A 14,550-nucleotide genomic window follows, 5' to 3' on the forward strand; every position below is an offset into this window, starting at 1 on the left:
ATACTGTCCGCTTTCCACCACTGTAATTGTGGCGGAGAGGGAATCCCAATGCACCCAAGGCCTCTCTTCATGCCCAGCTGATATAATACGTCCAGAGTTGGCAACCCTAGTTTGATGCGTCTCTTTCTTCATTCTAATTCTTTAGTTACGGTGATAGTTTACACCACGGCCGCTCTTTGTCTTTGACCAGGGAGCCAGATACGCATGGCGGAAGGACTAATGCTGGCGTATGGGTTTTAACTTTGAATGTAAGCACCTCACTCTCCCCACCGCGGGGACACGCTCCTCGCGGGGCCTGGCGGGCGGGGGACGGGGCCTGGCGGCGAGGGGCGGGGCCTGGCGGTCGGGGGCAGGGTCTGGCGGTCGGGTCGGGGCGGGGCTTGGCGGCGAGGGGCGGGGCCTGGTCGTGCTCTATGTTCCCTCACGCCCCAATGACGACGGAGCAAGTACCGCCTCTGTAACGCGCACCACGATTGGCTAGAAATTAAGAACGACGGGTCACAAATAATGTCGTACCCGTCGATTGGCAAGGATTCGGCGTCCGTTGGTCTCCTTGAAGGGCGTTAAGAAAATGGCGGCGCTGAGGAGTTTGACTTGCCGTGGGAAGGTGCTGTGGAAATCCTCCTTATCGGGGGATATCTTATTAATTAATGACAGGGGGGTCATGTCGGTGCAGTAACACTGAGTTGTTTTTATTTACACAGAGTGCCTTCGGCTTGCTGTCACGGAGGGAGTTTCATGGGACGGCGCCGGCTGCCGTACAGGTACAATAGGGTCACCTTTGGTCGGCGGTTTATCGTCAGTGAGTGAGATGAACTCCTTTCATAGAAGATAGGAGCAGGAGTAGGCCATTCGGCCCTTCTAGCTTAGCTGATCATCCAAATTCAGTACCCTGTCCCTGCTTTCTCTCCATATCCCTTGATCCCTTTAGCCTTCTTGAATTTATTTAATGAATTGGCCTCTACTGCCTTCTGTGGTAGAGAATTCCACAGGCTCACCACTCTCTCTGGATGAAGAAATTCCTCCTCATCTCTCCTAAATGGCTTACCCGTTATCCTTGCACTGTGACCCCTGGTTCTGGACTCCCTGCCATCGGGAACATCCTTCCTGCATCTAGTCTCTCTAGTCCTGTTAGAATTTTATAAGTTTCAATGAGATCCCCTCTCATTCTTCTAAACTCCAGCAAGTATAAGCCCAATCGACCCAATCTCTCCTCATACGTCATTCCTGCCACCCCAGGTATCAGTCTGGTGAATCTTTGCTGCACTCCCTCCATGGCAAGAACATCCTTCCTCAAATAGGGCGACCAAAACTGCACACAATATTCAAGATGTGGTCTCACCAAGGCCCTGTACAACTGCAGCAAGACATCCTTGTTCCTGTACTCGAACCCTCTTGCTACGAAGGCCAACGTACCATTTGCCTTCTTAACCGCCTGCTGCACCTGCATGCTTACCTTCAGCGACTGGTGCACAAGGACACCCAGGTCTCGTTGCATTTCCCCTTCTCCCAATCTATTGCCGTTCAGATAATAATCTGCCTTCCTGTTTTTGCAACCAAAGTAGATAACGTCGCATTTATCCACATCATACTACATCTGCCCAATCACCCAACCTGTCCAAATCATACTGGAGTTTCTCGGCATCTTCCTCACAGCACACACGCCCACCCAGCTTTGCGTCATCTGCAAACTTGGAGATATTACATCTAGTTCCCTCGTCTAGATCATTAATATATATTGTGAATAGCTGGGGTCCTAGGACCGATCCCTGCGGTACCCCACTAGTCACTGCCTGCCACTCGGAAAAAGAGCCGTTTATTCCAACTCTTTGCTTCCTGTCTGCCAACCAGTTCTCTATCCAAGTCAGTACCTTGCCCCCAATCCCATGTACCTTAACTTTACACGCTAATCTCTTATGTGGGACCTTATCAAAAGCCTTCTGAAAGTCCAAATACACCACATCCACTGGTTCTCCCTTATCTATTCTACCAGTTACATCCTCAAAAAATTCCAGTAGATTAGTGAAGCACGATTTACCTTTTGTAAATCCATGTTGACTTTGTCCGATCCTGTCACTGTTTTCCAAGTGCTCTGCTATTACATCTTTTATAATGGACTCTAGCATTTTCCACACTACCGATGTCAGGCTTACCGGTCTATAATTCCCTGTTTTCTCTCTACCACCTTTTTTGAATAGTGGGCTAACATTAGCTACCCTCCAATCCATGGGTACTGTTCCAGATTCCATCGAATTTTAGAAGATGACCAACAATGCATCTACTATTTCTAGGGCCACTTCCTTAAGTACCCTAGGATGTAGATTATCAGGCCCTGGGGATTTATCGGCCTTCAATCCTGTCAATTTCCCTAACACCATTTCCCTACAAATACTGATTTCATTCAGTTCCTCCCTCTCATTAGGCTCTATGTTCCCTGACATCTCTGGGAGGTTATTTGTGTCCTCCTTTGTGAAGACAGAACCAAGTATGTATTTAATTGGTCTGCCATTTCTTTGTTCCCCATTACGGTGGCATAGTGGTTAGCACTGTTGCCTCACAGCGCCAGGGACCCGGGTTCGAATCCGGCCTCGGGTGACTGTCTGTGTGGAGTTTGCACATTCTCCCCGTGTTTGCGTGGGTTTTCTCCGGGTGCTCCGGTTTCCTCCCACAGTCCAAAGATGTGCGGGGTTAGGTTGATTGGCTATGATAAAAATTGACCCTTAGTGTTAGGGGGATTAAATACGTGGGGTTACGGGGATAGGGTGGGATATGCGTTGGTGTAGGGGTTACGGGGATCGGGTGGGATATGTGTCGGTGCAGGCTCGATGGGCCGAAATGGCCTCTATCTGTACTGTGAGGTTTCTGTGATTCTATGATTATAAATTCCCTGATTCTGACTGCAAGGGACCTATGCTTGACTTCACCAATCTTTTTCTCTTCACATATCTATAGAAGCTTTTACAGTCAGTTTTTATGTTCCCTGCAAGCTTACTCTCATACTCTATTTTCCCCCTCTTAATTAATCCCTTTGTCCTCCTTTGCTGAATCCTAAACTGCTCCCAATCCTCAAGTTTGCTGCTTTTTCTGGCCAATTTATATGTCCTCTCCTTGGATCTTATGCTATCCCTAATTTCCCTTGTTAGCCACGGTTGAGTCACTTTTTCTGTTTTATTTTTATGCCAAACGGGGATGAACAAATTCTGTAGTTCATCCATGCGATCTTTAAATGTTTGCCATTGCCTATCCACCGTCAACCCTTTGAGTAACATTCCCCAATCAATCCTACCCAACTCGTGCCTCATACCATCGTAGTTTCCTTTTATTTAAATTCAGGACCCTTGTCTCGGAGTCAAATCCTTCACACTCCATCTTAATGAAGAATTCGATCATATAATGATCGCTCCGCCCCAAGGGGCCTCGCACAACAAGATTGCTAATTATTCCTTTCTCATTACATAATACCCAGTCTAAGATGGCCCGATCTCTAGTTGGTTCCTCGACATATTGGTCCAGGAAACCATCCCGTAAACACTCCAGGAATTCCTCCTCCACAGTATTGTTACTAATTTGGTTAGCCCAATCTATATGTAGATTAAAGTCACCCATGATAACTGCTGTGCCCTTATTGCACGCGTCTCTAATTTCCCGTTTAATGCCATCCCCAACCTCCGCATTACTGTTTGGGGGTCTGTATACAACTCCCACGAACGTTTTCTGCCCCTTGGTATTTCTCAGTTCTACCCATACAGATTCCACATCATCAGAGCTAATATCCTTCCTTACAATTGTGTTCATCTCTTTAACCAGCAATGCTACCCCAGCTCCTTTTCCTTTTTGCCTATCTTTCCTGAATATTGAATACCCCTGGATGTTGAGTTCCCAGCCTTGGTCACCCTGGAGCCATGTTTCCATAATCCCATGTTTCACGGGCGCTGGTTGTTGAGTCTGTGTCCCCCAGTTATGTTTAGGATCAATCACTGGACACAGACAACAAGAATAACTTTTAACAGGTCTTTACTATTCGGAGGTCAGGGCTGAACTGCCCAGCAAATCCTTGCACAACACTTATATACCGGTGTGGTCACCACCGGTATTACAGTATACAGCAGCCAAGAGAAAGTAGTACACCTCAAGGTAGTTCTCTTAAGGTGGAACAGGTTACATACACCACACCGGTGTTCTCATGATCTTTGGAAAAGTCCTGCAATTCTTTACTATTCACACTGTTATAGCCGCTGTCGTAAATCGTTGCATTGCCGAATGCTGCCCCACCCCTGGAAAAATTGCAATTAAATCGAACATTTGCTGTAAATTTGTGGTTGTGGCTGTTCTTGTACTTTTTACTCGATGTGACCCAATTTGGGGCCGAGTCAAGAGTGTCATATAACCCGGGAACCCAGTACGAGAATCCTCTGGTAGGTAAGCAGGCTGGTGCTGCTGCTTTAGCTCTGCACCGAGTGTTAAGTGCACTCTTGGTCTCTACAAAAGTCACATCTGAGATGGGCATCTGTGGGATAATTACAAACATTGCCCAGGTCTGAGTGTTTTTTTGTGGGTGGGGATTACTCGTACGGACTCCTGTTTGAGGGCAATATAAAAATAGTTCCCTTTCTAGTAACTGTTTGAAATCTTGCATGTAAATGTTTGAAGTAAATTTGTGTCAACTGTGTGGTACAGCTCCTACACAGACACAGTCGCTGCTACATTGACCTAGGCGGCAATTAAAGAGACCACGACCGGTCCTGCACGGGCCTAGACAGCTCCTACACATAGCCAGTAAGCTCCTACACAGACAGAGGGAACAATGAAGAACCAATCTTGGGCTAGTTGATGTTGAAAACTGCAGGTTATTGCAATTATCCTTGATTTTGTTTAGGAATTATTTCCTGGGAAGGTTGCCGCCTTAGTGTGTTTTTAAAAAAATCTTGCCATTTTAGATTTTGTGAAGCTTTGTGTACATCAGAGCCCCTAGTTTTTTGACTTTGAAATTGATATTTAGCAGCTCTGCTTTAGTATAGATTGAATCATGACAATTACAGAATAGAAGTAGGCCATTTGGCCCAAATGGCCCATTGTATCTGCCAGTTCCGTTTTACTGCCTGCTTCCTGTATGATTTTAATATTCATTTTAAAATAATTATTCAATTCTGCTTTTAAATGGTGTTATTGGATGTTAACCACTAGTGTCTAAATATATTTCAAAATCTTTGTAAGTAGGAGTCTACATTGATCATTGCCTATTTCTCTCTTTGGATGAATGTTGCTGTCGAGCTGTCTGTATGTTGAGCAGGTGCTTATCCAAGAAGCAAGTTTGATAAAATGTATACTGATTTTACTAATTAAAATGCAACGTCCTGAAATTTCACTCAACAAAATTAACAAGAGCCCTGACTTTAGACTATTTCTAAAATATGAAAAAAAATTAACAAATGACTTGACTTTTTTGCAATATTGTAAAATTTAAATGTAAGCTTTGATGATGAAGTGGAACCTTTTAATCACTTTTGCACCTCTTAAATATTTTACTACTGATTGGATGACTTTTTTTTAATGGTGAAACATGTTTTTTTTAATCCTGCCCATTTGTGTTTTGTTAACCAAATTCTAAATGTTCATCGCCCTTCTCCCGCTGTTTCCAGCTTGGAGAGAGGACCTATGGTTGTCCAGTGCCATTGAACTGCATTTCAGCCTGAGCAGTTTCACAAAACTGTCCAAGGGTGACTTGCTGTTCAATTTGAGAGAACCTGACTTTATATACTCTTCAGAAAGCACATCATCTAATAAAGTTTGGAAATGAATTGGGAAGGTGGGGTGGGGTGGGGAGAGAGAGAAATGCATTTCCTCCTAAAATGCGAAAAATTCAACACATCAAGAAACATATTATTCAACAAGCTAAGCCAAACAACCCCAGATTTCAAGGAATTGGATGATCTGTCAAAATTGAGATTAGTCCTAGGAGAAGGAGACAGACCATACCTTGGGGCCAAATATGTAACAACATGTCACAACCTGAGGACTGTTTAAAATTAAGACTGTTTAAAATTAATATTGAACGTACCAAATGAAGTACAAAGACTGTTTAAAATTAATATTGTTTAAAAGTAATATTGTATGTACCCAACAAATGTCAAATCGATTGACACCTACAGAATGTTGGAAAACTGTACCTTTTTGCTATGTAAGCTTTGGCAATATGGTTCTCTGTAAACTTTCATGCCAATAAAGCATTTTAATTGGAATTGGAATTGGAAATTGGGTAACTGACTCAAAAACAAAATGAGCACTTTTCAAGATAAGTACTTGGTGCAAAATTTGGTCAGGTATGAGGGATATATTTCCTGGACACTGACACCAGGCAGATGAATTGTAGTTGTCTTTTCCAGTCCTATGTTTCTACAATTTTTAGGCTAGGTATTCTGCCCATTGATGATAAGCAGGTTAAAAATCTAGCCTCTTGTATAACAAGGTACAGTGATTGCTTTACATACTGTTCCAGTTGACCATTCGAGATGCCCTGACCCAGGCCATCGATGAGGAGATTGCGAGAGATGAAACAGTATTTCTGCTGGGAGAAGAGGTAGCACAGTATGATGGTGCGTACAAGGTGAGGCGTAGCTGACGAACTACAATTCTTCAAAGATTCAGTGTTGAAAGTAGCTGTAAACATCCATGGTTGTATTATTGCAGGTGAGTCGTGGATTATGGAAGAAATGGGGAGACAAGAGAATCATAGACACTCCTATCTCGGAGGTATGTTTCATAGGAAACCATTCCATGTCTAACTTGCGTTTAATAACTTCAAATGCTAAAATTATCATGCCTTTCTTCCAGATAGGTTTTGCAGGAATTGCAGTCGGTGCTGCCATGGTATGTAACTTTAATTTTTTTTTACATAACTTGTGTCAAGTGTATGGAATTAATATTTAGAACAGTGAATATCCTTGTAAAACAGGATTTTGTTTTTCATTAAAATTGCCACTCTTATCCTTGTAACACCAAGAAAGTTAACAAAACTCCATTATGACATTGATATATCATCAATAAAATAATTCTGTAGACTTAAAATATATATAAAATTATCACGAGTATCAGTACAAGATTAACAGTTCAAAATATTGTGTACTTTATAAATGCCAATGCTAGTGCGTGTGAACATGTCTTCTTGCAAATATGCCCTTGGAAAAATACGGTCAAATGCTTAACATTAACGCTCCACTATTTCTCAGGCTGGCCTGAGGCCCATCTGCGAATTCATGACCTTCAATTTCTCACTGCAAGCAATTGACCAAGTTATAAATTCTGCGGCCAAAACACACTACATGTCTGCAGGTGCAGTATCTGTTCCCATTGTCTTCAGAGGTCCAAATGGTTCTTCAGCTGGAGTGGCAGCTCAGCATTCCCAGTGCTTTGCAGCATGGTATAGCCACTGTCCTGGGCTAAAGGTAGTTAGTCCTTGGAGTGCTGAAGATGCCAAAGGCTTGTTGAAAGCTTCTATCCGAGATGATAATCCTGGTAAGTTTTTTTTAATTTTAAGAAAGTAACGATAGTTCATCATTACATCTGGTCCACTGTATACTGTTGACATGGATCAAAATACCTAGAAAAGTCATTCTGTTGGTCTATGAACAAAAAATGCTTCTATTGCAGCACTACTTAAAATTATTTTGTTGCCTTTATCTAGTGTTTTTAAGGAAACTAGATGCAAATACTTTGAATGTTGAAGGAAAAGATAATTATGGGGCAGAGCTTTGTGTCTTTTTTAAGCATGTTTCAAAAACTTTTAGTTATAACTGACCTAGCCAGATAAGCAACTCCAGAGGCCAGCATGATTTGGTATCCTTTACAGTCCTGAATGCTGATTATTCTAGGCTTGGATATTTTCTGATCAATACTAATTTAGTACACAACAGTACTCACTGTGGAACCACTTTTAATCCATGGAACCCTGCAAATAACTCATGGATGTGCTTTATATTTCAGTCGAGCCCATCGACTTTGTAACTTTGATCTTTTTTTCCAAATGTTATTGAATTCCCTGCCACCTCACCCCCCCCCCCCCCCAATGGAATTTGATGGATATGGCTATTATCTGTAATATGTAGCAAATAAGTTTAAGGCACATTACTTATTTTGTATATGTAAGCAAACACAATACTCAAGATACATTAACCACTTCTTATCCTGCAGTTGTTTTTCTGGAAAATGAACTGATGTATGGTGTGCCTTTTGAAGTTGCTGAGGAAGTCCAGTCAAAGGACTTTGTCCTCCCAATAGGAAAAGCCAAAGTAGAAAAAGCAGGTAAGAAATAAAAAAAGCTGTACTTTGAATTTTAACATTAATGTAAATTTGTTTTTTTATTTGCATTTTAAATCAATTCTATATAACTTCTTATTCTAATAGTGAATGCTTCCTCTCTCAGCAAAATAGGAATATGTCTTTTCCTTTATTAATAATAATAATAATAATAATAATCAACTTTATTGTTAGTGCACAAGTGCAGTACAACGAAATGTAAGCTTGCGGCTCCCGAGAGAGTACATTTTGATTAAGACATTTAACATACATTTGGCTTGTAACATAAACATAATAAAGTGCATTGACAGATGTGCAGGCTTTAGAGTTTATTAGCAGAGTTCAGTAGGATGACAGCCCTGGGAAAGAAGCTGTTCCTAAATCTGGTCGTGCGGGTGCGAATGCATCTGTAGCGTCTCCCAGATGGCAGGGGGGCGAACAAACTGTGGCTGGGGTGGGTAGGGTCTTTGATGATGGTCAGTGACCTCTGTAGACAGCGTTTCTGGTAGATGTTCTCAATGGTCGGTAGCCAGGTGCCGGTAATGCGTTGGGCAGTTTTGACTACCCGCTGCAGGGCATTCCGGTCATAGCGTGGTGTAGCAGCTGTACCTCCTGTGATACAGTTTGTCAGGATGCTCTCTATTGTGCAGTGGTAAAAGTTAGAGAGGATCCGGGGTGACAGGTTGCATCCTTTCAGCCTCCTTAGGAAATATAGGCGCTGCTGGGCCGCCTTCACCAAAGAGGAGGTATTGAGGGACCAGGAGAGGTCTTCCGTGATGTGGACTCCGAGGAACTTAAAGCTGCCCACCCTTTCCACCACAGCCCCTTGGATGTGGATGGGGGGGTGTCTTCCGCCTTTAGACTTCCTGAAGTCCACAATGATTTCCTTGATGTTAAGGGCCAGGTTGTTGTCGGCGCACCACTTCACGAGGTACTGGACCTCCTCCCTGTAGGCTGACTCATAGTTGTTGGTGATCTGGCCTACCACCGTGGTATCATCCATCATGTATCTGCACTCTGGAACTTCTAACTGTTTCTGGCTTAATACATTTCTCCCCACCTTCAAAATAATACTCCTAACAATGCTTTCAGTCACCTCCCCAATCCTCTCTACTCCTGCTTGGTGCCCATTTATATTACTGCTTCAACTGATTATGTTCCTGTAATATGAAAGTTTGTTATTGAATGGAAATATTGATTAACTTTTACAACAGCAACTTACGTTTATATAGCACTCCTTGTACCAAAAGAGCTCCAAGTGATTTATAATAAGCAAAGGGAAATGGTCAAAAATTTGAGGTGGTTTCTGTAAGCAGGGAGAGAATGAGGATTCTGAAGGGCAGGAACATAATGGCTGAATGAGCAACTACCACATGTAGCAGAGTGGTGAGATTGCAGTCTGGTATTAAAAGAAGTGGCGGGTGTGTGCAGGAATGTAAGACTGGAAGATCACTAGGGACAACGTCATGAAGAGATTTGGAAAAAATGAGGACTATTTTGAAATCGCTGCCACAGGAAGTGGTTGAGGTATTTAGCTTGGATGCTTTCAAAAGGAATCTAGGTGCATACATGAGAGAAAAGGGAATAGAAAGATATGCTGAAAGGCTGAGATGAGGTGGATGGAATGGGAGGAGACTTGTGTGGCGTATTAACACCAGCACAGTCCAGTTGGGTGCGATGTATATTCTATGTAGGAAGGGAAGACTCAACGAGTAGTTTGTCTCTTTTTTTTTTCTATTCCCTTCCTCTGTTCCGCTCAATTCAGGTGTTGGGAAACACTTCCGGGAGTGTTGGTTGCAGTGTTCCCTCTAATTGTGGGGGGGGGGTGGGTAAAGCTGCGCAGCCCATTTAAAATGACGCACATGTGTGGTGTTTCCATTTAAAAGCCGGTGAGCTGGCTGTGCGTGACCTCCAGAGTGCTGCGCAGCTTAAGGGAACATTGGCTGGCTGCCTTCCGGTGCCAAGCCAAGTGGCCATTCTTTGTGTGAGCCTAGGTGTTGTCAGGCTTTCTGACTGGGGTATCACAGCTGAGCCTGATCTTGTCCTCACCTGAATCTACACATTTTACTTTCCAGCGGTGGTCATTGGTTAGTAATTAGCAGCCATTTTATTTTTCTTTCCCTCTTCTTCCCCCTCCACTTTGCTAGCCCAGGGATGTTGAGATCAATTGTAGCACTTCTACTGCCACCCAGGTTGAGATAAACTAACTCGATCAGAAATCAAATTTGGGACCTCTTTGTCTGCATGGCTTGGTTATATGGTGCATTTACCAAATGAGTCATTTAAGATCTGCAGAATTCTGTAGTTTTGAGGTCCTGTAGTACAACATGAGTTCAGCATGGTGAGGTTCTAGGATGGAGTATTGGGAGCTTTTGGAGAGACCAGTGAAGAAAGTTCAGAGGAACAACAGTCATCATAGTTATAAAATAACAAAAAGTATCTGAGCTGGAGTATGCCAGATGCCTGCCATCTTAGTGCAAGTACAACAGGTGATAAGTTAGAAGTTTGTGTGACTGATTTTCTGTCAGCAGTCACATCCAGTATTTAAAACAAATACGAATGGAAGCCCTGAAAGATTGATTTTGAAACGGTAGCGGAGAATGCAGGTGATGAATACATGGCCTGTCTATAGTAATGGAGGTGATGCCTAAATATGGATTTCCTGGTACCCCAGTGATCTCACCTAAGTAGATCAGGATGCTGATATTTTGTTATCCCTCTTTAGTGGCTTTGCTATATTCCTTTATCACTGTAGTTTTAGCATGTTGGAAAAGAGATTGGAACAATGGAGATGCACATTATCAAAATGTGTAAAATTTCAGGGGATTGACATGTGAAGGACTCAATGGATTGTAGTGGGATACTGAAGTTAGTTTGAACAGTCATTTAATCTTTCCTGTCTTCCACCTTACCACAGACTTTCATTTTTGTTTTTTCCACTCCCCACTTTCCCTGCCTCTGTACTTGCTTAAAATCTTGTTACATCTCTCAACTTTTTACAGTTCTGATGAAAGATCATTGACCTGAAACGTTATGTTTCTAACTCCACAGATGCTGCCTGACCTGAGTATTTCCAGCATTTTCTGTTTTATTTGTTTGAACACACTTGAGTACATTAGTTATTTTTGATGAAACTGAGAAGCTTGTTTGTATCAACCCTTCATGAGATTAATATGATTAGCTGACTACAGAATCCATTAGATAAATCTGTGCATCAAGCTGCTTGCAGTGTCTACTAAGCATGTGTTTTTGGTTTCAAAGACTTCCTCTTTCTCTCTTCTATTTGACTTGTATCCTATTTATTGCACCTGAATTTGAAACTAAGTTTAAATTTTTTGTACAATAATCAAAGTTGACTTTGCTTTTGTAGGAACTAATATCACCTTGGTTGCACACTCTAAAAGTGTGGGGCATTGCATGGATGCAGCTGTTGCTCTTGCTAAGGAAGGCATTGATTGTGAGGTAGGTGACTGGGAAATAAGGCTAGTATACAACAGCTGAAATGGGAAAAGAAATATTTAAACCAAGTAGAGAATGTGAATGCAAATTAAGATGTTGGAGTAATCTTTCAAAAACTTTTTTCCAGCTGAGTTTTTTAAAGTACATTCCAATCTCGTCAATACAGTTAACATATCACTTATGCCAAGGCTAGTCTATATACAACTTTTTAAATTCCTCCCTCAAACAATTCTTGCACTCTGATTTTTTGCCAACTTACCTTGTATCCTAATTTATGTTTTGCACCTTCTATTGAGCTACACATCAGCCCCTAAACTCTGGTCACAGTTGTGGAGGAACAACAGTAAAAAAAAAATCTCTAAGTGCTTCAAATGATCTGAATACTAACTTTTTTTTCTGTAGATCAGATGGTGAACTGACTTTGGGAGTCTGTGTCTGGCAGTGTGAAGAGTTGCGATAGCACCGTTGCTGCAGCATCCTCATTTTAATGATTATTGATGATCAGCTCCCTCAAACTGTTGGCTTTGGTGTCACCAGTATTTAATCACCTTAACTTTGATTTACTGAATATTTGTACGCCTCACTTTTTTTAAAGGGAAGGAATACTGATTGTTCAGAAGAGGTTTCATCATCATAGTGAGGAAACTTGATCAAAAGTGCTGCCATGTAATTAAAAACAAACCCAGAACATTTCACAAGTGACCTGAGCAAATTAACTAAACAGGAGCTGGCATATTTTCTCTAGAAATTGCTGATTTAAAGCTGTTTGACTGGTGTTCTCGCCTAATAATACAGAAAACTGATTCCACGGTTTTGTTTTAAACAGTTTTGAGACTTGATTACTAGCAAGAATTAATCAGGTCAGCTACATGACAGGCAGCAGTTTGAGTAAATGGAACTACTATTGCTAAAGCCTTTGAGAGAATCTTATTTTGGTGCATTTCATTTCCTCTGAGAAGCTTGCTGCACCTTGCCAGTCTTTTATGTTAAACTGAATTGCCATAATCCCAATTTACAAAATTCACATGCAATCCTTTTTACCCAAGGCTGGTAATATGTTGCATTGTACACATGGTGCAATGATTACTTGTTGCATTCCAACAAGTGCTTTTGTTTTCAGAAGTTTTAGTGTAGCAATTTGTACTATTCCAGGTCATTAATATGCGTACCATCAGACCCTTGGATGTTGAAACAATCGAAGCTAGTGTGATGAAGACCAATCATCTGATAACAGTTGAGGGTGGTTGGCCACAGTTTGGGGTCGGTGCTGAAATCTGTGCCAGAATTATGGAAGGTAAACTGTTACAGATTAATATGAATGCGCAAGGTATTGGAATTAGTAAATTAAGTTGCAATTCTATCTACATTAATTTATTTTATTGCAGACTGTTAAAAGTTTAAATCTGTTAGTGAAGACAATTTACATATTAAAGTTCTCTGAATTATAAAAAGGTATAAAATACTTATTTGCAGTCTTTAAGTTTATAATATTTCTTTATAGGCCCAGCTTTTAACTACCTGGATGCCCCAGTTGTGCGGGTCACTGGTGCAGATATTCCTATGCCTTATGCAAAGATCTTGGAAGACAACTGCATACCTCAGGTTAAAGATATAATTTTTACAGTCAAGAAGATACTCCATGTGTAATTGCATCTGGTGCCGTCTCTCTCTCTTTACTTTCCTCACCCCCCCCCCGGTCTCCTTATCCTAATGGTTGCTATATCATCCTGGAGGAAGGGCAGAATAGACAATGTGTACTACCACCGAAGCTTTTGGAAAAGTACCATAATCCTCAAGTCAAAAGTATAATCTCAGTATGAAAGCTTCTCTTGAGTGGTAATTTCTCTTCTCCCCCAGTTGATGTATATTTGAAAAGCTGAATAGGTGACTGGTGACAAGTTCAAGTGTTAAAAATAACCTAGAGGCCACGAAGATATCCTCAAAGATTACATTATACTTTCATTCAAATCCTCTATTTAAAAAAGAAAAATCCAGCAGCCTCAAATCCATGTTTCTAGTCCAAATCAGCTGCACTTATAGGAATGTTTAGCTAGGAAAGCAAAAATTCTTAAACCTAGCACCTTTTTAAGCAATGTTGTGTCCATCACCTGAAGGGATTGATATAAAGGCCTTGGGAAGCTTCAAACATAAGTTAATTGATGCAAACAAAGCAGACTGGTGTTATTTAAATGTAAACCTTTTTTCTTTTGTTATATATTTGTGATGTTCAATTGACAGGCCCTACTGCTTTTTAAAACATCCAGATTTCTGTAACTAGTCACTTAGTTTTATAAAAATGTTACAGCATTATATGCTCTCTTCAAACTTCTTTTAAAAACGCACACCGGGTTAGTTTACAAATAGATTAACCTCTTGCCATGTTAGGAGTTGTACACCGCTGTCAATTACAAATATAGGAAAAGTTCTTTAGCTCCAGCTTTCTTCTACAGATTATGTACCAGTTTGTGATTGTACCTGGGCTGATTTTGTTTATGTATATAACTACAGTGAAACTAGTTGAAATTAAAGTTTAAACAGACCAAGTCTTGTGTTTTTTTTTGTAAAAAGGTCAAGTGACACTCCCAAAAACCTTTCTAGCAACTACTGTAAATGCTGTTTCTACTGAACACAATCCCTCTTGTCCAGTAGAGGACTTAAACTTCATTTACAAAAGATAAAACCAGTTGGAGTTGTCTGTACTATACAGTTGTAAATTAATGACTTCAAATTATGAAACATAGGTTTAAAGCAGTGATTATTTTATTGCCTAGTTATTATTGTCCCTTGTGATGTTCCAGA

The 14,550-nt window shown here is 41.2% G+C and overlaps 1 protein-coding gene across 1 annotated transcript; it reads left to right on the forward strand.

Annotated features, from left to right (window-relative positions):
• The first annotated feature begins 483 nt into the window (after positions 1–483).
• pdhb (pyruvate dehydrogenase E1 subunit beta) lies at positions 484–14,294 on the forward strand. The gene is made up of 10 exons (XM_086001555.1): positions 484–607; positions 705–764; positions 6,497–6,604; positions 6,688–6,750; positions 6,832–6,867; positions 7,227–7,512; positions 8,188–8,298; positions 11,663–11,754; positions 12,904–13,045; positions 13,253–14,294. The coding sequence occupies exons 1-10, from the start codon at positions 572–574 to the stop codon at positions 13,396–13,398; spliced, it is 1,080 nt and encodes a 359-aa protein (XP_085857681.1). The 5' UTR covers positions 484–571; the 3' UTR covers positions 13,399–14,294.
• Positions 14,295–14,550: the final 256 nt, after the last annotated feature.

The sequence above is a fragment of the Somniosus microcephalus genome, chromosome 11, assembly GCF_052327205.1.
Source record: "Somniosus microcephalus isolate GS21.2 chromosome 11, FLI_Smic_1.0, whole genome shotgun sequence".
NCBI lineage: Eukaryota > Metazoa > Chordata > Chondrichthyes > Squaliformes > Somniosidae > Somniosus > Somniosus microcephalus.

Excerpts from the sequence above, each read along its gene's own strand:
- pdhb (XM_086001555.1), top strand. The coding sequence starts at position 572 with ATGGCGGCGCTGAGGAGTTTGACTTGCCGTGGGAAG. Across the intron at positions 6,605-6,687 it reads AGTATGATGGTGCGTACAAG|GTGAGTCGTGGATTATGGAA; the intron begins GTGAGGCGTAGC and ends GTATTATTGCAG. Across the intron at positions 6,868-7,226 it reads TTGCAGTCGGTGCTGCCATG|GCTGGCCTGAGGCCCATCTG; the intron begins GTATGTAACTTT and ends ACTATTTCTCAG.